Source organism: Hevea brasiliensis, chromosome 13 (assembly GCF_030052815.1).
Source record: "Hevea brasiliensis isolate MT/VB/25A 57/8 chromosome 13, ASM3005281v1, whole genome shotgun sequence".
Classification (NCBI taxonomy): domain Eukaryota; kingdom Viridiplantae; phylum Streptophyta; class Magnoliopsida; order Malpighiales; family Euphorbiaceae; genus Hevea; species Hevea brasiliensis.
In genome coordinates this window covers 84,929,302-84,950,808 of record NC_079505.1, presented here as the reverse complement: position 1 = coordinate 84,950,808, position 21,507 = coordinate 84,929,302, and the positions used below count along the sequence as shown (strand labels likewise).

The window sequence follows — 21,507 nt, the reverse complement described above, 5'->3', positions numbered from 1 at the left end:
ATAAACGTGAACGGCAGGATTCGAACCTGCGCGGGCAGAGCCCACATGATTTCTAGTCATGCCCGATAACCACTCCGGCACGTCCACTTGTCTTGTGATGGTTCTGAGTCCTTTAATTTAATATAAAAGAACAAATCGACCAAGGGAAGAAGAAGCACTGGATGATGTATTTTGGGACTATTTGATATAAAAAGTGAAACGTTTTTATTAATCGTTTATTATGGTAAAAATTTTAATTTTATACTATACATTTAAGAGCATTTATAATTGACATACCCAAATCAATTTGAAAATTTTTGAATTTTTTATTTAGAGCAGTGAGTAATAATAAAAAAAAAAGTTAAAAAATAATTTATAATTAATGTATTTTATTGTGATTAATAAAATTAATTTTAAAATTATAAAATTTAGATATAATTACTCTTAATATTAAAAATTATACTACGTTATCTAAAATTAAAATGTTTTTGATATAACTGCCTATTAGTGAAAATTTTTCCCTTTTCTACCCAATTAACATATATATTATGCATATTTTAAAAATGATATACTTTTTAGGGTGTTTTCAAAACTACAAATTGCACACATAAAAGGCAATAATACCTAATTTCTTTCTTATTTTACTCATGAGGGTTGGTAATTATTAACACCAAAAGGAAGAAAAAAAAAGTCCAAATTCCTATCTTATTTAACACAAAAGTTACCAAAAATAAAGCAAAAGAAATCTCCATTATCTTGTATTCAAAAGCTTAAGTTTATCCAACTATGGATGCTAGTGCTTCGCAATTATCGCAAGAAATACACGATACGATGAGAGTTGAAAGGGTGAATCTGATATAAACTCAAATTCATATGAAAGTAAATTTAATTATTATTAAATTAAATATTTATGTCGACATATATACAAAATTAATTAAAGTATATATATAAAGTGTATAAATTTATGTACAAAAATTCAATCTAACAATGAATACATTCATACTCATATAGACACACTTGAATTAGAAATTAGAATAACAACTTGTTAGAGTTTGAAAATAAAGATAATCACCAAAACCAATGGTTCCTCACCACTAATCTAAAAAGATATTTGACATTTCATTTTGTCACAGTCTTCCCATATTTAGCAGCTAATTGTGCCTCCCACTTAGATGGATTAGTGCTATTTGACACAGATTCTGACATCTATACAAAAGGGGTGAGAGCTGGACGGTGCAAAACCATCGTACCTTAAAAAAAAAGAAGAGCATATCTAATTCCATATTCTCTCTTTAGTCTTTAGGGTACTCTCCTATGCTACTTTTCCAATTATTTATAATTTGATTACCTCTTTGGAGGAGGAGCCTTCCACCTGTTCTCTATTGATTATTCAATTTCTTTAGCTTTTCTTCATCACATGAAAAATGACTGGGCTCTCCCTGTTTAGATGTCTTGATTCTTGATGTAGATAAACTACTAGTGTAATTTATGTGAAGATAGAAGAAGAATAATATTCTTAGTGGGATAAGCATGACCCAATAAGAGGAATAATATGCCTTTGTGGACCATTTTCAAGTATGAAATTGAATTGACACTGTTAGGGCTCTTGTGTCCAAAGGTCATTATATATACATGGAACACTGGAAAGAGAAGAAGCAATGCAAATGCTACTCCTAGTTCTTTTCTTGCTCTCTCTGAAGTAACAAGGTTTTGACACACCATGCGGAGGAAAAGAAAAAAGAAGAAGATGGGAACTTCATGCGTTGGATAATGGTAACCCCCTTCAGTTCCCCTCCCTCTCTCCCTTCATGGGGTGGAAGTGGGGGCCGGCAAAAGGCAAGTCACAAAGGCAAAGGGAAGGTCATGCCTTTCTTCAGAGTTTGTTAATTGTTTCTTTTGTTCTTCATCTTGTATCGGTATATATATATATATATCTCCTTGGCATAAACCGAGTGTATATATTTCACTCAGGAGCTGTGTGATCCTATAGGTAAAAGCTATGCCGAGCTGTTTAATTTCAGTGTTAGTTTATGGCTGCTTCCTTGATGTCTGCTTGCTATCTTTTGTTTTTGGTTATATTTTCTAATGGTTCAAACTCTCTCTCTTCTCCCCCATTGCAAAATAAACTTGATAGCCATTAGCCATACACAGCACAAGTTGATTATTTTATAGACATTAACACACTACATGCTTTTGCATATTATCAATATCCATACAGGTAACAAATTAATAAATTACTGAAACATGCTTATATTTTAAAGACAAAATATCAAAATGTGAATTTACTTTTTTGCAACATATTTTTCATAAATACAATTATTTTTTTCTTATTAACAACAATTAAAATGAAATAAAAACCAAACAGCCTTTATGTTCAAATGGTCATTCCCTGTATTTGTTGATGATGAGTGGACAGCCTTTTCTATGGCGAATGTGAGGTCAAAGAAGAAAAAGTAAATTCTATTAATGAGGCGCTAATACAGATTTAAATTTAATTAAACTCCTAAAAATATATTGTTTAAATATTATTTAAAAATAAATTAATCATTTTAATTAATATATTTAAAATAATAATTTAAAATTGCAGTTTAAATATATTTAAAAAAAAATATATCTATTTTTTAACAACAAATCTATCAACAGTAATCCTAAACAAAGAAGCCAATTTTTTTTTCTTAAATGGTTCAAAGCATGCTATATAAAAATTTAAAGCAAGGGAATTAGGAACACCGACGCACAAGCAAGCCGAAGCATTGAGCATCCAACTAATATCTAACCCCACAGCCAAAGCTATGGAAGCATAAGCATGATAATCGACCTACACATGCAAAGCTATCTCAAATCTGTGTTAACCAGATTCTGGTCACTTGAGGACACATGGGTCCATAATGTGTCCGCAAAACCTTCATCCCCTAAGCAGAATATAATTAAGCATAGGTGATATGGTTTACTAGTAAAGATAGTTGATAATAAAGATGACGAAGGTCGCTATGTCTCCTCGACTTCAGGAAGTAATGAAAATTAGAAGTTGTCATCTTAGAGATAATGTAATCACAAGTTTGAAACAAAAGTGGGAATGGCGAGAGAAGAAAATGAAGAAGACCCATCACCTTCAAAAGTCGGACATTATGATGTCATATGATATTGTTTCTCAGCGCTACCTTGATAAGGCTAATAAGCTTCCGGAAAAAACCTCTTCGGCTAACAAAACTATGTGCCCCAATTTACGAAGGGGAATTACCGTCTTTTCTATAACTCAACAAGTCTCAAATAATTGTATTGCCTACTTGACTAGCAATCCTATTCTTATTTTCGTCATCATCGGCATATGACCATTTCCATATCTGAAATCCTTTTAGTTGCCACAGGACGTGACTACAGTGCCCCCCAATCAAAGATCCAGACTCTTTTTCATAGCTTCGTAAACCAAATATGTTATGCTTGCAGATGGCACAACCTTGAGAAGATTTGGGAAGAGTCCTTTGTAGAAACCTCTATAACCTTCATTCTGGAGTGTTCTCCAAAATACATCAGACATACCCTTATAAGCAGCAGCAGAATTAGAACGTTGTGCTTGCATTCTGAAAATAAAGAGCAAAGCAGAAATGAAACATTGAGCTTGCTTTCGGAAAAGATAATAGAAGTTCATTGAGATTAACCCAAGAACAGGTGAAAGATTCAACCTCCACCCCCAACCCACCAAAATATATACGTATATGGACAACAGAAAGGATACCTGGTTCTAATAACCTGCAAGGGATAAACACATGATGCTCCAAAGGCTGCTGAGACTGTCCCACAACCCAATTGCACAAGAGGACCCGGTTCTATAGAAAATTAAAGCTTTAGAACAATGACTCCTATTAAATCATAAAACTTAAGAGAGAAGATGATAAAAAATATAAATGAGAAAATGTACCACTGTCATGCAGAATATATGTCTTTGACATGTCTTTCAGCGTTTCATAGGCAGCAAGGTCAATGCCAGCATAAGGTATCATTCCAAGAAGAGATGGCACAAGGCCTTTATAAAAGGCTCGTGGTCCTTCCTGAACCCATATATTCTTTGTTAGAGCTCCCAGCTTCGGAGCATTTCCACCTTCACAAACTTGCAATCGAGTTTTCACAAGATCTAATGGATAGATAGCAGTTTGTGCCACTGCACCAGCCATTCCACCGGCCAAAAGTCTCTCAGCAGGACCTATAACATCTTTGTCTCCCCCCTTAAAATCCCCAATGACGTTCTTCAACAATTCATAAGAATAAAACTTAATAGCGCTTTCTGGTGCTACCTTCACAACATTTATTCCATTACCTCGAAAGAAACCCAATAAGCCATCTTGTTTCCAAATCTTCTTTACAGCAGAAACAAAACGAGCATGTGTTGTCTGAACTTGCAAAAACACCTTCAAGCGATCAAGTGGAGCAGTTGCAGTACGAGAGGCAGCTCCTGCTATTCCCCCTGCAATAAAATATTTACTCCTATTAACATGCTCACTGATGCCTTCTGGAATAACAGCTTGCTCTCCAATATCTACGAGGCATACCCTTTCCCAGTAATGGTATATGTTTTCAATTGTAGCTTCATGTGGATAAAGCAAAAGAAAATCTCTCCATTCTTCAAAAGTTATAATTCCATTATTATCCTTATCAACATGCTCCACAAAACGGGCAAGCTCCTCATCATCGATTTCAATCCCTGTGAAGCAGAAACTGCCAGGGCTTATAAGATGAAAACAACAAATATATTCAAAGCATGGCCTTACAAATGCATAGAGCATAAAAAAGAACTAGCATATGCAGGTAACCATATCACACTAAGAAGTAGGTTTTGCCAGGATGAAACAAGTTCCAGTATAAATAAATAATTAGAAATGGTAACTTAAAGGCAGTAATTGTTAACAGAGTTCACATAGTCAAGGATAGAAGAAGACCTTCCCAAAAGCAATGTGATGTAACACCTATTGAGGAAAAGGAGAGGAATGCAAGAGAAAATAGAAGAAGAAAACATAAGCGTTGAAGACAAAGAAGCGGGATGAAATAGGAAATGGAGAGAAAGCAAATAAAGAAGTAGGGAAGAAATTTGAGATAGAGAAAATAAAAAATTCACTCAATTTGAGAAGAATTTTGGAAATTGTCAGTAGAGTGACTTTCACATCAATTACACTTAGGCAAAGGTAATTTAAACGTTAAGCCAATAATAACACTTCTACAAGATACAAAACATTAAGAAAGCAATACAGATCAACGATCAACCTCTGGCCTATAATAATGGGGGATGGCAAGTGAAAATTTTTCATCACATGGAACAATGCTACAAAAACGGCAGCCGCAAGCAGCTCCCAAAACCCAACCAGGACACAAGATGGAATTTCTCACTTATACAGAAAGAACATTGCCCACCTTGCAATCCAAAACTAACACAAAAGAAAAAAAGCTCAGGCACTAAAAATTCAGTTCAGATCATGCCAACCAGATTGCTAGCAAGAATGTCCAAACTGCTATTTTGTGGCATACTATCAACCAACCTTAAAGCATGAATGTAAGCATAGGATCCAAATAAATAGAAGAATTCAAGAGACCGTCTAAAACAAATCTATTAAGAGAATTAAAGCTTCATCCTTTGTTTATAAAAATTATAATTCTACGTTGAACGTCTGATTTAGCAAATATATAGTTAACCGCAACTATCGGAAATAAAGTTTTCCAATCTAACTAAGCATGCAAGCAACTGGTACCCACCGAATAACTACTTGTTTTCTATCAGAAATATCAAAAGAATCATCATATCCTCTTATTAACCATTATATAATCAAGCACTACACAAATTAACAGCATAATTTCACTGTGAATGTGATTGATCAACGCAGTCCCTATAACTATAAGAAAATATTTCGAAGTTAAAAATAATAAAGCAGTGAAATTTATACCAGCCTTGACAAGCGCATCCCATAACTCTTCAGGCAAAATGCACCCGTTGTGTTCCACATCAATAGCCTGAAAAATCCGGTACAGCTCCAGCTCTTTATCGTCCATATACCTCCTAAACTCCTGATAATCTACCCGTCCATCCCTATTCGCATCGCAAACCTTCAACAAATCCTTAGCGTATTTATACTCCGCCGGAATCTGCAGCGCCGATAATCCTGCCTCGATCTGCGCGTAATCCAAGTATCCAGTATTCGAGGCGTCAAAGAAATTAAACAGACTCCGTAATCTAACATCCCTCTCTTCTTTGGTTTCCCGCAATGCCAACAGGACATGATCCATTGATATAGGACCCGATTTCTTAACCGGGTTGCAACAACCGGAGCGGTTGGGGTTTGTATCCATCTCCGGCAACCCAACACGGTGCTCGACGGCGTGACCCGCCCCGGACATGATAAAAATTCCCAAATTGCGAAAACGCTAACTTTGGGTTCGGAGCACAAGCTGCATCAAAGGGGCTATTTTTCCCCGTTTGTTGGTATAGATCTCAGTGGGTTGACCAAGTAATTAACAAGGAAACAATTAAAACAGAAACGGGTTTCCAGTTAAGGAAAGAACCTGTTAAAATTCGACTGGAATCAGTGGGAGGAGAAAGAAAGGAGTAGAAGTGGTGGCTCAAGAAAAGATGTCAAAATGCGGAAGACGGGAGATTGGGTTTGAAATGCAAAGAGTGAGAATGGGGTGGTTTCAGGCGACAAAAGCTTCATTAGTCCAAGCGCCAATGGCGGGTGAGAGAGGAAGCATTGCCCAGATACTATTGAGTTCACAGGAGCTTGAATTGGCACGTGTAATTGATGAGTTTTATGGGAATTGACGAGTAAATGGGGGTATGGTCACGTAAAAGATAGAGAAGAGTTAAACAGTAACCCAAAATGATGGTGGGATTAAATGCCCATTCTGGCTTAATATAACGTCTCCCATATGTTTGTGCAATTGCGCGAGAGAGGCATGAAAAGGAAATTGCCTTGTTGGCTAGTTCTTCAATCTCAATAAAAGTAACTATTTCTTTTATTGGCCTTGGCCTCTCAATTCTCAAGTTTGAAGAAGAGAAGAAGGGACCCGAACCGAATACGGAATATTCTTATGGCTGGGCCGATTTTTCTTTTGTCTAACTCCTTGCACCTGGCCCAATAGGCGGGTTCTTATGTGAAAAAAAATCTCCAGCACAAACTCGAAAATTTTTTTATATGGGTTCATATATAAAAAAAGAAAAAAACATATGGGAAAAAACTTTTTTTTTTATTTTAATATAATTAAGATTATAAAATATTAAAATAAAAAGAAAAACAAACTTAGATTAAGCGAAAGCAGAGAACCTAGTTTTGCAGGAACAGAATCTAATACATAGTTTTAGTTTTATCAACTCCTCTATTGGCCAAGAAATATTACATTCAATATGATTGATTCCGCTTGCTTTGAGTTGTTCATATCTATCCATACTGCTTTCGTAAAGAGAATGAGAAGTTCAGTCTCAGAAAATTATTTATGTCAATTTCAAAGCCAAGCCTTTATTCAGGATGCACTGCACAACTCTACACCCGAATTGGTTGGTAGCCATCATCGTTTCCCTTCTTTAACCAAGAATGAACAGCAGCAGCTACACCAACGGTTATTGCAAATCCCAACAGAACTACTACAGCCCAAGCATGTGTGGATGGTTCCACGCTTTCATGTGCCTACAAGAACCAAGATATGTTTCAGGTTTCGGATTATTAATAACCCAGAAGGCTAGTGTCCCTATATTCAACAACAACTAAAACTAAGCATTAATCCTAAACTAGTTAGAGTTAAATCATTTTTTACCATTCAGCTCTATTTGAGGCCAATTCTGCAGTGTCAATGAATATAATATTTAGACATTTTAGAGTATCCCTAAACATTAAGAACGATAACAAAAACCCTGTCCAGATGGCCAGACTGCATTTGACCCATAAAATGCCATTTATCCTTGCACAAAAGCTTGTACCTCAGTAAAACACTGGGAAAAAAATGTCTAATTTTCCACTCTATATAGTCTGTCCTCTCGCCAAATACAGCAATAATTTCTTCTAACATCTTAAAATGCATGTGTGTGTGCACGCACATATGACTTAGCGAGAGACTGTGTGATAAAGACAAACAACACAATTTGGATATCGAACAAGAACTTACATGAACAAGAGAATCTAAGAAAGTTGTGTGCTTTGGTGTCCGGTCTGCAACCAAAATGTAGAAAAGCCCCATAACTCCTGTGTGCTTTTGAGCATTGCTGTACTTAGATTCCAGAATTAGCCTCTCCCCGTCTGCTATCTCTATAGAACCTGGTTTAGGATAACAGGTGGACATTCCTACAATATAACCAGCCTCGTTTCCTGCCTCCATTCCTTCCCCATAAGTTGGTACTGAGGTGCATATAACACGTCCATCCTGAATTCACCAAATAGGCAGATCATTGGCAATTTAGCACAAAAAGTTATTGTGATTCCTTCCCCCAACCCAAATTACACAGTAACAAATGTGAAGTTTTTATGGCATGATCAATGATAAAAGTGAGATTAGCAGTGATGAACAGGAAAGCTTTTTGTTAGCAGAGGAAAAATGAAATTTCACTGACAATTTTGGACCAGACAGATCATGTTAGTAGGTTATTATCATATGGAATAAAAAACTCTGAAGTGGAGTCAACTGTAGGCTGGGAGCACAAATTATGACTGAGAGACAATGTATCATTGTATATTTTTTTAACTAAATGTATCATTGTATATCACTAGTAGGAAGTGAAGATATTCTGTTCCATAGGGACATGAAGGCACTTTCTCAGAGGAGATGTACCATAAGCATTAGACTCCATATGGATAAGATTCATCCCAGGGCAATCATTTAAATAGCTTTTAGAATACGTGCATTAGGAAACTCAACTCAATTCAACTAAACTTTTATCCAAAAAATTTATTGGGGTTGGCTATGTGGATTCTTTTTCTCTACTCTAAACGATTTTGTGTTAAATCTTCAGAAATGTGTAATGCTTTTAGGTCATCCTCCAAGTCAGTTTAGGTCTACCCCTTCTTTTCTTTCTATCATCTAATCTAATGTGCTATACTTGTCTAACTGGAACCTCTGTATATCTACACTTCACATGACCAAACCATCTCAATCTCCCTTTTCTCAACTTATCCTCAATTGGCACCACTTCTATCTTTTCTCTAATAACTAGGAAACATAGAGAAGAAATTATCAAAGTCTTTCAAAAATTCACATGGCAATACATATAGTTGTCTGGTAACGTTCAAAAGGCCTAATTTTTTAATCACACAAAATGATTGAGGAAAGATGCATTAGTCTTATAAAACTGGGAAGATTATAAACCAAGCACCAGAAATTTCCATAATTCATATATAGTGCAATGCAATCAAAAGGATGTCAATACAAGTACAATAAACTAGTTAGTTTTTTAAACAAAAATAAACATCTTAAATGCTACGGCCACAAAGATGAAAGCATAAAAAAGTCGAAAGTTTAGGACCAAAATCACCTCTCCATGCAGAGTTGAACCAACACCCCCAGTATGCTGGTGGGCAACGCCATATATGACATAACCACCTGTTGGCATGGTTAGGCTTGTCCTTTTGATGTGAATGCACCCATTACCCGTCACACCAGTTGTGCTGCAAGCCTCTACCTCATACTCAACCTGCACAAAAAAATATCATATTGATTTACAGTGCAATAGAAGGTGGATGATATTATTGGAAAACAAATATTATTTGTCTCAACCATTTGTTTGATAAAAATTATGAAACCTGGAAGTTCATTACATTGTTTAAGCCGTAAAACTAAATATCCGTGCTGTTTAATTAATCTGAAATTGGACTTATCTAGTGTCGTGTTTTAATTACAAGACATCATAAATGATAATAAATCATTAGATAATCTGTGCACATAGAATATGGTATAGAATCCAAACAATGATCCTCATACCTAAATACTAATCCAAGCATATATACTATCAAACAAAAGGATCATTTAGTGATATTTGCAAAAGCCTGGGCCGTTCTCATATATGTCTACAACAGCTTAAGATTGGGGTTATAGCATGTGACTATATGGAGAGTCTGCCTTTGTTGAGGAATTTACATCTACTCTGCACCTATCATTAATTGCATTTCACTGCAATTCATTTAATAACAGATAGATAGCATTCTGTTAGAGAAGTTTGTAAAACCCACAGAATTTCTGCCTGTCGACCATTATTTGCATGGGTATCAAGGTACATTCAACACATTAAATTTTTTTTATTTTTCTGATACTTTTTCTACTATCATTGGCACCATCTTGTATCAAAAAGATTTTTGTGATTTTGACAAGTAGGCAACATAAATGCCTGACTTAATTTGCAGTTAATGTCTAAACACCACCAAAGTTACCGACCTGGCAACCACTCTCTGTATTTATTCCTGTAGAGACATTCAGCCTTTTCCCAGTATCAGTGACATCAAATATAAAGATTTTAACTGGGATGATGGAACTATCCCAAGCAATCCACTTCACTGTATACCTAAGGTAGAGGCTCCGGCTGGTCCCCTCAAAACCTGTTCTAACTTTGCACTGTGTATGGTCATAGCAACAAAATAACCCTCCTTTATAGTCTGGCCTCAGAGGACGATCATATTCATCGACTGTGACATTGTATAGGTCACACCTGCATTCAGTGCATCCCAACTTATCTTCAGCCCCTCGAGTATCGATTGCATGCACATTAAGCAACCATCTCTCCTCATATCCTGCAGGAATTTCAGCAGGATTACCGATTTCTATTCCATAAGGATCTGGAACATGGGTAGCTGTTCTCCGTGTTTCAGATCCAAGGCCAAAATACTGTCTAAGAAGACTGCCTTGGCATATCCCACTGTTCCCTGCAAAAAGATGATCTGATTGACGAACCTGCAGCCTGTCATTGTTCTCAATATTTGCCACATCCAAACGTTGATAGTATCTTACAACAACCCAGTGGTGCAGATATGTTTCATGAAGTGGGACAGGATTCCCAGCCTCATCAATTACTTCAGCATTAAAACTCTTAATAGCAATATGACCTCTTGGGAAATCTATGTTGTAGTAAAATCTGTTCTCAACTGATCCTGGTCCCAACACAAACTTGGGGGATAGAAAAGTGGCAGACTTTATCTCATTTCCATTCTCCAGTGAGGCTTGTGAATAAGAAGTGTGAAATGCCAGTATCAATATTGATATGGAAAGTAAGCTTCCAAGATAAGGACCCGCCATGACTTCTGCCAATTCCAATATATCATCTTAAACCATATAACATTTCATAAACTCAATTACACAGTATCAAGGAATAGAAACCAAAAAAGAAAAAAAAATTAAGTATGCAGAAAACTACTGAAAAAGAAAAAAAAAAGGAGACTAGCACTTCCAAAAATTATTTTTCCTTTCCCTGAAATTTGCTTCTAAACCATAGAAAAGCTGCAGAAAGTTTCAATATAAATTGATTATTATTGCACTTCGCTTACCAAGGAGTACTTACTGAAGAAAAAAAAAATCAACATTTAAAATAGAACAAAACATATTTGATTCAAACCAACAACTAAGACAGATTGGAGTTGAAATTTAGAAATTGAGCCAAACATTTGTTCAAATTAATCAAAGCGACTGTTTAATCAAAAACCAATTGATTAAACAGATGATTGCTAATCGCAAAAACATCAAACAGATCAACAGGCACAACGACGTACTAAAAATTATTCTACAATGATTTGCTCCTGAATTTGGAAGGCCCAATTTCCAACACAAAAAATATCGAAGCTTTATCCGTTATGGGAAGGGAAGCTAATAGCTCTTGTTTTGCCTTTTTGTACCTCACTTTTCTCTGGCTAGTGAGAAGATTTTACACCTTTCGGCTTCACTTTCACCTGCAACATGAAAGCTTCAAACTTGAATCCTGGTTCATCCAATTAAGCTTTTTGAAAATAAACGAAGAGAGAAGGAAAAAAAAAAAAAAAACTCCTTGGTTCCGAGCAGAGTGAGGCCTTGGGACAGTAGCGTGTAGCCGTATAGGATCTTTCCACCATGAAAGGGACGACCGAATGGGTATTCTGCAAAATGCCACGTGTCCGAATGGGCAGGAAATTTTAGCATACAGCTACGGACAAAAAGCGCGTCTGTACCCGGATCTTGTTGATTATATCAAGAAACAACCAAAGATGTTTAAATGGCTAATTTGGCATTATTATCATTATAATTTTTCTTTCTCAAATTATAAATATTTTTTTAAGTAAGAGTTCATATTTATAAATACTTATATAAAAATAAATTTCATAAAATAATAACTATCTAAAAGTAAATCTTATAAATAAAATTAATTAATTAATATCTTTTTATTTTATAATTAAATTTATTTACTTATTAATTATTTATTGATTTATTGTTTCATATAAAATACTGACATAGAATAAGATTCATTATAAAGTGCTGGTTACTTGTCTTCTCATCTCATTTGTTTAGTTCACATTGCACAAAACTAATAAATAAAATTTTTTATTTTTATATAATTTAAAGATATAATTAATATAAATAAAATTTTATTTTTTAATTATATCATATTTATATTATTTTATTAAAAATTAAATAACTCTTGTTATTAAATTTTTTTCATATAAAAAAAAATTACTTTTATAATGCATATTACGATGAGAATATTATTAATAAATTACAATTTCAAAATAAAGATTAACCTACAATTTAAAAAATGTAAAAAAAATAAAATAAATCTATTTTTATCCAACGAAAAGAGTATCGAACTGTCACTTCATATAAATATGCATATATAAAATATAAATTAATCATAAAATGTAATTAAATAATAATAAATTTTATAAAATTTAATTTTATGCATATATTAATTTTTTAAAAATTATAGTCATACTTTTATTTAATTATTATTCTACAATTAATATACCATGTCATATATTAATTATATATGAAATAAGTAGAGTAGGATATAATTACTCCCATTAATGTGCATGATAATCGCCCATTATGGATGCAGTGGCAGACTTATGGGGAGTGTGCCACTGCCTCTAATCCAAAAATATTTTTAAAGATTTATTCTTGTGTAATTAATATTGTCCCAACCCTAACTTGATTACTTCCTCTAACTCAGACTTAATTTTTTTTTCCTTTTTAAATATAAGTTAAATTATTCTTCACAATCTTATATAAGCTAATTCTATAATTTTAATTCATAATTAAATAAATATTATAATTTAACAAAATTACAATTTCATTATATTTTTAATTTTCATTCTATTCTATAATTAAAATATAATTTAATTTGATAGGTTATTTATTAAAGTTTAATATTTAATATAGGTGGAAGGAAATTTTTTATTAATTTTCAACTACTTGTGTATTATTTTTATAATTATGTATAAATATAAATTATGAACTTATAAAACTTTTCATACAATTTTAACTTATCACTTTTATATTTATATGCATATTTGAATCGTGAATTAATAAAATTTTAAATTAATAAAATTAAAAAGTTGATATTATGAGCTAAAATAAAATTTTTAATGCATATTCCATAAAAAGGTTTCCAAAATTTAGGAGCTAATATTTCAACTCTAATTTAAAGTAATCACTCATCTTTTAAAAAAAATTATAAAATCTCTGTTTTTTAATGTTAATTTTTTATTTGGCCACTATAAATTAATAATTAAATAACTGAGCATGTATTATATAATATGGAAAATAAAAATTGAAATTTTAAAATAAAATAAAATAAAATAAATTAGTAAAGTGCAATGGCCCGTTTTTGGTTGGAGTGATGTCACACGACAGAGCAATAAATGTTGCCATGGTAGGCAACGAGAAATGATCGGCAATCAGCACAGGGAAGGGAAGGGAAGGGAAGGGAAGGGCCTACATCATGATAAAAATATTGAAAACGACAAAACGAATTAACAGAGACGAAAACTGATGTTGAATATTCCACAAGTAGACGGGCTTTGGTTCAATCCTTTCACGAACATCTAAGTGCCCACCTCATTACTTCCAATTGATTTCTGATATAACTCATCTTACAGACTCTCCGATATCATTGACTTCCAATTGCTACACGAGTCCCTTGTTGATTCACACATAAGCGTATTTGCTTTCTACTTTCCATACATAAAAGCTCAAAACACTATTGCATATGTTTACATTATTTTTGGGTAGGCGTAGTAATAATACAAACTTTATGCCATAATTGGTTGGTAGCCATCTTTTACCTTCCTCTTTAGCTGATATCGAATTGTAATGGCAATAGCTATTGCTAGTCCCAGCAGTGCCACCACTGCTACTGCCCAAGAATAAGAGGAGGATTTCATGTCTTCATTTATCTGCAACAACCATAGACACCATCTGAGGTTAGAGCTGCTAATTAGTGTTAACCAAATAGACTCTCGGCCTTCTTTCCTTTTAATTTCCACTGAGAATTCCTACTAACAACTTACATGAACATGATTTGTGTGTGAAAAAGGCTTAGCCTTTGGTATTTGGTCTGCAACCAAAATGTAGAATAGCCCCATAACTCCTGTATGCATTTGAGTTCTGCTATACTTAGATTCCAGGATTAGATTCTCCCCATCAGCAATCTCTACAGAGCCCGGCTCGGGATAACAAGTGGACATCCCTACAATGTAACCAGCCTCATTTCCTGCCTCTTTTCCTTCTCCATAGGTCGGAATTGAACTGCATATAACACGTCCATCCTGAATTCACCACGCAAACAATTAAATGCAAAGCATTCCATTCCATAGAAAGAAAATGTTATATATTACAAACTATAAATTAATTTGAGGTCGAAAATCACCTGCCTATATAGAGTTGAACCGGTCCCTCCAGTATGCTGATGAGCAACGCCATAGATGACAAAACCACCAGTAGGCATGGTGAGGCTTGTCCTTTTGACGTCAATACATTCATCGACACCCACACCAGTGCCATTGCAAGGCATAACTTCATACTCGACCTGCTTCCAAGAGGGAAGAAATTATAAGAAAGAAATAGGGAATATATATGAATCCCTGATTTATTTTTTCATGTGGAAGTTTATCACCTGGCAGCCATTCTCAGGACTGAGTTCCGTTGAACCTGTAATCCTTTTTCCAGTATCAGTGACATCAAATATAAAGATTTTAACTGGGATAATTGAACTATCCCAGTCAACCCACTTCACTGTATACCGTAGGTAGAGGCTCCTCTTGACACCCTCAAAACCTGGTCTTATTCTGCACTGTGTGCGATCATAGCAACAATAAAAACCTCCGGTATAATCCGGCCTCAAAGGTTTACCATTTTCATCCACCGTGACGTTGTAAAGATCACATTTGCATTCAGTGCATCCCAACCTATCTTCAACACCCCGGGTATCGATGGCATGTACATTAAGCATCCATCTCTCCTCATATCCTGTAGGAATTTCAGCAGGATTTCCAATTTCTATTCCATAAGGATCAGGAACATGTGTAGCCGTTTTTCGCGTTTCTGATCCAAGGCCAAAATACTGTCTAAGAACACGACCCTGGCATATTCCACTGTTCCCTGCAAACTTATAATCTGATCGTTGATTGTTCTCAGTGGCTGAAGCTTTATCTTTGCGTTGATAGTATCTATCAACGACCCAGTGGTGAAGATAAGTTTCATGGAGGGGGACAGGATTCCCAGACCGATCAATTACTTCAGCATTAAAGCTCTTGAGAGCAATATGACCTCTTGGGAAGTCAACATTGAAATAATTTCTGTTCTCAACTGATCCTGGTCCCAATACAAACTCAGGAGAGAGGAAAGTAGCGGATTTGATATTATGATTTCCATTTTCCAGAGGATCTTGCGAACAAGAGAAGTTAAATACAAGTAGCAATATTGCCAATGAAAGTAATGAACCTTGAGAACAAAGAGCCATATTCCCTGAAAATTTCAATATTTATTTCAGGTTAAACTCGAGCAAGGATTTGGAAGGTCTGCAACGATTTGACTGGAGAACAAAATACAATAGAAATTTCCATACTAGCTAGCAACAAATATCACAGCAGTTTCTATGTATCATAATATCAAAATTCTTCAAGTCCAACCCAAATGAACATGAAACCTAATTAAGTTTCTGTCGTAAAAGTCGATCGCTGCAAAGCTATAACATAAAATTTTCTATCTACAAGACGATTAAAAAAATCAACAGATTAATTAAACTAACTTAGAACTGGAAAGTCTATATGAAACATGAAAGAGCTTACCCAAATTCAGTAGTTGCTGCCCTTTCAAAGTCGTACGTTGATCATACACTCAAATTATTTCTTCGTTTCTAGCAAGTGAACATAATCGTATCCTAGCTATAACAGCACAATTAAAACATTGAGCATGACCATTGCTAAATGAAGCAAAGGTAGGCGCGCCTATGAGTTATCGACGCGTGTTCTATCATGGTGAGTCATTGATTACGTTATCAAGCTAGAATTTTGGACACGCTTGGAAATTTGAATTTTCAAACCGTAATTTGGAAGAAATAATTGAAAAAAATGTCATCAGGAAAAAAAATAAAGGAAAAAAGAAATAATTGATGACACTATAGTGCATCAATGTTAATGAATAGTACAATTTTAATTTCGAAGGAAATAAAAAGAAATCCCCCATAAATTGACCTCAAGTTTAAAAATGAATGCAAGCCACGGCTTTATTTGGCGTTTTCCTATGAAGATTTGAAAAAATAAATTCAGATAAATTGAATCTTAATTCCGAAGATTTAATGAAATTTACAGATTAATTTTTTTATTTTTAAAATATTAATAAATTTATAAATTAATTCTTATTATTAGAGTAACTATTGATTCCGTTGATTATAGTACAAATTATTAATATTTTTTTATATATTTTTTTAATTAAAAAAAATTAAATTCATTTCAAATTTTGTAAAATTTACAGTTTAATCTATAGTTTTAAACTTTATATTTTTTTTTTACAATTCATCCATATATTTTTTTCAAATTAACATTATTTACTAATAAATTCTAATATTTTGTAAATTAATCCTTAAATTTATAATTATTTACAAATCAACCTTTATACTTTTACAAATTTTCTCTAAAATTATAATTATTTACAAATAAGTTCCTATATTTGACTCACCACGACTAAGCAAAGTTTGAATGTATTATTTCAGATTGTGTACATCTCCTAAGAAGGGTATGTCATTGCAATGGATTAATAGGCTAGCTAATAAACAGTTAGTCCTACAGCTTGGTGATATCCTCCAAGCTCCTGTTCTGAGTTCTGATCCCAGTTGATCAATAAAATATATATTCCCACTACCATCTGCTGCTTTCTAAAAAGGTATTTTTAATTTTTAATCCAAAACAAAATATTAGAATATTTTAAAATAAAATTTAGGCAAAATATATAGTTAAATATAGCTTTTTTTTTTGTCTTGAAATTGTATTTTACTTTTTTTTTTATAAACAAAACTATGCATTTATTTATTTAATAAGGAATAAGTGCAAAATTAATCCATCAAAATTCAAATATTTAATATTATTAACTTAATTTAATAATAATACATCTCTCAATTTAAATAAAAAATTTAATTTCAATTGATAATTTATTTTTCTTTATAAGAAAAAAAAAACTAACGAAGGCTTTTAAATGGCGTGTGATTTCAGTTTGATATATCTAAAAACCAAAAATTCAATATGATTATAATTTGCTTCTTTAATATTTTGGTTGATTCTCGATACTTTAGTTTGATTTTCGTATTTGGGCCTGTAATTAATTAACAATAAATTTAAAAAAAAAAAAGAAAGAAAAATCCACCTCAATTAAGCCCCACTAATTTAACGGCCATCATAAACATGGTCTTCATTCTGATGCCTTAGAATAGAAAGTGGCATCCAAAAATCGCAAATTTGACCTAAAAATTAGCTACAAGAATTTGACCAATACCAGCTTCCTCAAAGCTCGATTACGGAAAGAAAGGCGAACAAAAGAGCCAGAGGGGGAGAGACAAACACAAACAGCCTAGCCAGTTACCGCTTAGGCGAATTTTCGCAGCAATGGGAAGTAAAGAGCGAGCCAAGGAAAGAAGAGAAAAGAGACGTCAAGAGATTTCACTCCTCCGAACTATTCCCTACTCCGATCATCAAAGGTACCTTTCCATAACCTTCTTCTCTTTTTTCTTGATATTTTCCCTTCTGGTTTAAATCTTAGCATAACTGCTCATCACCGTCGAATCCAAATTTAACTACTGAGATTTGTGCAGTACTGCAGTAGATGTGTATGTGTACAGCATATAGTTATGTTGAGATTCGTTTTTTCCCCAATTTGATATAAGCTCAAATTTTTTACAATATCTCCTGAATTATATTGTGAATTTCTGGGATTCATGCTTCATAAATGTCTAGTGCATAAGCAATTGGGCCAAAGCACAAAAATGGCTCCATGGGGCTTCGCTTGGTTGAGGCTTTGTGCTCATTTTAGCCGTGGGATGCATAGTGTATGTTGTAACACAGCTCTAAATTAAGAATTGAAAGTAGTGTAATTTCTATTTGGGGATTGTTTGTAGGTGGTGGTCCTCAGAAACTGTTGCTGTGGTGACCGGTGCTAATAGAGGAATAGGATTTGAGATTGTAAGACAACTTGCAGACCATGGATTGACAGTTGTATTGACATCAAGAGAAAGTAGTGCTGGCCTTGAAGCTGTTAATGTCTTGCAAGAGTCAGGTCTGAGTGTGGTCTTCCATCAACTTGATGTCTTAGATTCTTTGTCTATCAAACAGTTTACTGAATGGATACAACAAACCTATGGTGTCATTGATATTCTGGTAAATTAGCCCCTTTAAGCTGATTTTGATTTTATTTTCATCTTTTGTTCATGTTTTTATTTTCAAAATCATCTTGAATTTCTTTGATGTTTTTTATGTAAATTTATATTTTGCAGGTCAACAATGCCGGTGTGAATCACAACACGGGGTCTGATAATTCTGTTGAATTTGCTCGTATGGTTATTGATACCAACTATTATGGCACTAAAAATGTGACTAAAGCTATGATTCCTTTGATGAGGTCTTCTACTGCAGGTGCTCGTATTGTTAATGTGAGCTCACGGCTGGGTAGAATAAATGGCAGACGAAATGTATGTTATACTTTCATGTTCCTTATTCCTCTCTCTAAGAAATGAGATGAGCTTCTATATGTTATGGTACCATACAGGCCTTATTGTCCTTTTTTGTCACTGAATGCCTGCCAGTGTAATGTGGGTCTGTCTAAAGCTTAGGTTTACCTAGAGTGTAGATCACTCTAGCAAAATAAGTTTTAATTTAAAAAATGTTATGTTAAAAACTCAAGACTAAAAAAAAAAAAAAATTCAAAATACCAAAATTTACAGCATAATAATGATAATAATAGCAATATTATACGATATTTGTATGATTGATATTGTTTGATTCTCTACTCATAGTTTGCATTTTGAAATTCTAATTTTGATGTTACAAACTGCTTATGATCCATAATCCGGATCATGCAATCAGGAACAAAATGCTAGGGCGCTGGTAACATTAAACTTTAAAGAGGCCTTGGAGTCATTCTCTGACACGGGTGCAACAGAGTTTTAATAGTTAATAGAATGGGTTGCTGCAATTCTGTTAAATATGCACATTTTGTGGTGAATAGAAACAGGAAGCTCCTCAATATATTGTAAATCACTGGTATCACTGCACCTGCGCCCCTCACCACCCCCCTCCCCCACAACAAAAAAAAAAAAAGAGAGAGAGAGAGAGAGGGAGAGAAGGGTAAAAGGAAGAGGGGAAAAAAAAGAGGAACAAAAATAAAAAAGATTATGTTTTAGTGTGTTTGAAAAAAAAACATAAACACACTAAGATTATGTTTTAGTGTGTCTGAAAGAGTCGTATGCATCTAAGATAAGAGTTGCAGAGATGAGAATGTTAAGATGGATGAGTGGGCATACTAGACTATATAAAGTCAAGATAAGTTGAGAGAAGGAGATTGAGGTGGTTAGACAAGTAGAGCACATTAGGTTAGAGGATAGAAAGCAAATAAACCTAAATTGACTTGGAGGAGAGTAGTACAACATGACCTAGAAGCATTACACATTTAAATTTTTGGGATAAAGGCTTAGTTGAGTTGAGTTGAGTTGAGTTGAGTTTATGTTTTAGTGTGTTTGATGCTTACTAAGTACAAAGTCTTTGATCCTATTGAGCTAATTGTAGTTCACTTGGCTGTAACAGAGAATTGAAGATGCAACTTTGAGAGAACAATTAACTGACATTGAAACACTATCAGAAGAACTCATTGAAAGGACTCTATCTAATTTCCTACAGCAAGTGGAAGAGGGCACTTGGACATCAGGTGGGTGGCCTCAGACATTCACCGACTACTCGGTGTCAAAACTTGCGGTTAATGCTTTCACTAGGTTGATGTCAAAGGAACTGTCAGACCGGCCTGAAGATCAGAAGATCTATGTCAACTGCTACTGTCCAGGTTGGGTAAAGACTGCCATGACGGGTTGGGCTGGTAATATATCAACGGGGGATGCAGCTGACACTGGAGTATGGCTTGCCCTGCTTCCAGATATGTCCGTGTCAGGAAAATTTTTTGCAGAGAGGCGGGAAATAAAGTTTTGAGGCAATCCTATGATACCTATTACATGGTCTTTGACTGTGAACCAGTTCTTATGTCCTTGATTGAGAACAGATCTGCAACATTCATAGGGGGAAAGCTTAAACCCTGTGAGGGGGTAATCCTTGTATTTTCCAACAAGGGGATGTGCCTTGCAGATTCTACTCATACGAGTGAAAGCAGGCTATTTCACTATTGGAATCTACAAGGGTATGGCGAGATCTTTAAAATTTTAAATTTCCATTGAAAATCATGATATGTTAATTAACATTTTGTGAGCACACGATTGCCCTCAAACGCCCAATCATCTGAGATTTAAACCTTGATTAAGTTGAGTCTTCCCCATCAGGTTTTTATTTTATTTTATTTTTAATTTCTTTTACTGTCATCAATGTTCTTATTCAAGCTCTGTATACAATGCAAGTGAAAGTTTTCTATTCCTTTTTTTTTTTCAGAATTTAAATCATTTTTATGGCTTCTTATGTTGAGACTTATTTTTCACTGGGATGAATTCACTGTAATAGAAAATCGTACCTAGTTGAGTAAGCCTGGCTTTTTATTTTATTTTATTTTATTTTTTCTGAAAGATAATTCTATCAAGTTAATAAGAGGAATTTGTTTAGGGAAAAAAAGTTAATTGAAGGAATTAAATAATCATACAACAAGCGAGGGTTTACAATGTGCGAAATCAACAATTTAGGCCTTGTAGGGTTTCAAATTCCGAACACAAAGCAAATACGACATCTTTTTAATGAATTTCTTTAAAAAAAACAATAGATCACTTAAAAGTAATACTATAAGAAAATATAAAATGCCTCAAAAGGGGATAAATTTTAATTTTTCGCAAATGGCAACTTAAGATGGACATAATTG

At 34.1% G+C, this 21,507-nt stretch overlaps 4 protein-coding genes and 1 non-coding gene across 8 annotated transcripts; 1 reads left to right on the top strand and 4 right to left on the bottom strand.

The window, feature by feature from the left end:
* Positions 1-5: 5 nt before the first annotated feature.
* On the bottom strand, positions 6-87 carry TRNAS-AGA (transfer RNA serine (anticodon AGA)). Its single transcript has one exon. It is a non-coding gene; the product is annotated as a tRNA-Ser (tRNA).
* A 2,904-nt stretch (positions 88-2,991) lies between these two features.
* Positions 2,992-6,989, bottom strand: LOC110659719 (calcium-dependent mitochondrial ATP-magnesium/phosphate carrier protein 2). Of its 2 annotated transcripts, none has more exons than XM_021817748.2 (4): positions 5,910-6,989; positions 3,899-4,692; positions 3,716-3,806; positions 2,992-3,560 (listed from the first exon to the last, which is right to left on the bottom strand). In XM_021817748.2, exons 1-4 carry the CDS (start codon positions 5,930-5,932, stop codon positions 3,371-3,373), a joined length of 1,098 nt encoding a protein of 365 aa, XP_021673440.2. In that variant the 5' UTR covers positions 5,933-6,989; the 3' UTR covers positions 2,992-3,370. The 2 variants fall into 2 exon arrangements, with proteins under 2 accessions (XP_021673440.2, XP_021673439.2); XM_021817747.2 differs by having other exon boundaries at positions 3,899-4,678; positions 5,910-6,986.
* A 253-nt stretch (positions 6,990-7,242) lies between these two features.
* Positions 7,243-12,004, bottom strand: LOC110659720 (uncharacterized). Of its 2 annotated transcripts, none has more exons than XM_021817749.2 (5): positions 11,700-12,004; positions 10,375-11,234; positions 9,479-9,637; positions 8,119-8,373; positions 7,243-7,643 (listed from the first exon to the last, which is right to left on the bottom strand). In XM_021817749.2, the coding sequence occupies exons 2-5, from the start codon at positions 11,227-11,229 to the stop codon at positions 7,500-7,502; spliced, it is 1,413 nt and encodes a 470-aa protein (XP_021673441.2). In that variant the 5' UTR covers positions 11,230-11,234; positions 11,700-12,004; the 3' UTR covers positions 7,243-7,499. The 2 variants fall into 2 exon arrangements, with proteins under 2 accessions (XP_021673441.2, XP_021673443.2); XM_021817751.2 differs by having other exon boundaries at positions 10,375-11,231.
* A 1,924-nt stretch (positions 12,005-13,928) lies between these two features.
* Positions 13,929-16,400, bottom strand: LOC110659718 (uncharacterized). The gene is made up of 5 exons (XM_021817745.2): positions 16,245-16,400; positions 15,071-15,921; positions 14,825-14,983; positions 14,466-14,723; positions 13,929-14,351 (listed from the first exon to the last, which is right to left on the bottom strand). Exons 2-5 carry the CDS (start codon positions 15,914-15,916, stop codon positions 14,208-14,210), a joined length of 1,407 nt encoding a protein of 468 aa, XP_021673437.2. The 5' UTR covers positions 15,917-15,921; positions 16,245-16,400; the 3' UTR covers positions 13,929-14,207.
* Positions 16,401-17,847: 1,447 nt separating this feature from the next.
* On the top strand, positions 17,848-21,074 carry LOC110659712 (uncharacterized). 2 transcript variants are annotated; one of them, XM_058132637.1, is made up of 5 exons: positions 17,848-18,145; positions 18,563-18,821; positions 18,938-18,995; positions 19,077-19,132; positions 20,244-21,074. In XM_058132637.1, the coding sequence occupies exons 1-5, from the start codon at positions 18,054-18,056 to the stop codon at positions 20,637-20,639; spliced, it is 861 nt and encodes a 286-aa protein (XP_057988620.1). In that variant the 5' UTR covers positions 17,848-18,053; the 3' UTR covers positions 20,640-21,074. The 2 variants fall into 2 exon arrangements, with proteins under 2 accessions (XP_057988620.1, XP_021673433.2); XM_021817741.2 differs by having other exon boundaries at positions 17,851-18,145; positions 18,938-19,132.
* The last annotated feature ends 433 nt before the right edge of the window (positions 21,075-21,507 follow it).

Excerpts from the sequence above, each read along its gene's own strand:
- LOC110659719 (XM_021817747.2), bottom strand. The coding sequence starts at position 6,360 with ATGTCCGGGGCGGGTCACGCCGTCGAGCACCGTGTTGGGTTGCCGGAG. Across the intron at positions 3,807-3,898 it reads ATATATTCTGCATGACAGTG|AACCGGGTCCTCTTGTGCAA; the intron begins GTACATTTTCTC and ends AATTTTCTATAG. Across the intron at positions 3,561-3,715 it reads TTGCAGGTTATTAGAACCAG|AATGCAAGCACAACGTTCTA; the intron begins GTATCCTTTCTG and ends CTTTATTTTCAG.
- LOC110659720 (XM_021817749.2), bottom strand. The coding sequence starts at position 11,229 with ATGGCGGGTCCTTATCTTGGAAGCTTACTTTCCATATCAATATTGATA. Across the intron at positions 9,638-10,374 it reads ATACAGAGAGTGGTTGCCAG|GTTGAGTATGAGGTAGAGGC; the intron begins GTCGGTAACTTT and ends TTTTTTGTGCAG. Across the intron at positions 7,644-8,118 it reads TCTTAGATTCTCTTGTTCAT|GCACATGAAAGCGTGGAACC; the intron begins GTAAGTTCTTGT and ends TGGTTCTTGTAG.
- LOC110659718 (XM_021817745.2), bottom strand. The coding sequence starts at position 15,916 with ATGGCTCTTTGTTCTCAAGGTTCATTACTTTCATTGGCAATATTGCTA. Across the intron at positions 14,984-15,070 it reads GTCCTGAGAATGGCTGCCAG|GTCGAGTATGAAGTTATGCC; the intron begins GTGATAAACTTC and ends TCTTGGAAGCAG. Across the intron at positions 14,352-14,465 it reads CACACACAAATCATGTTCAT|ATAAATGAAGACATGAAATC; the intron begins GTAAGTTGTTAG and ends TGGTTGTTGCAG.
- LOC110659712 (XM_021817741.2), top strand. The coding sequence starts at position 18,054 with ATGGGAAGTAAAGAGCGAGCCAAGGAAAGAAGAGAAAAGAGACGTCAA. Across the intron at positions 18,822-18,937 it reads ATGGTGTCATTGATATTCTG|GTCAACAATGCCGGTGTGAA; the intron begins GTAAATTAGCCC and ends TATATTTTGCAG. Across the intron at positions 19,133-20,243 it reads GAATAAATGGCAGACGAAAT|AGAATTGAAGATGCAACTTT; the intron begins GTATGTTATACT and ends TGGCTGTAACAG.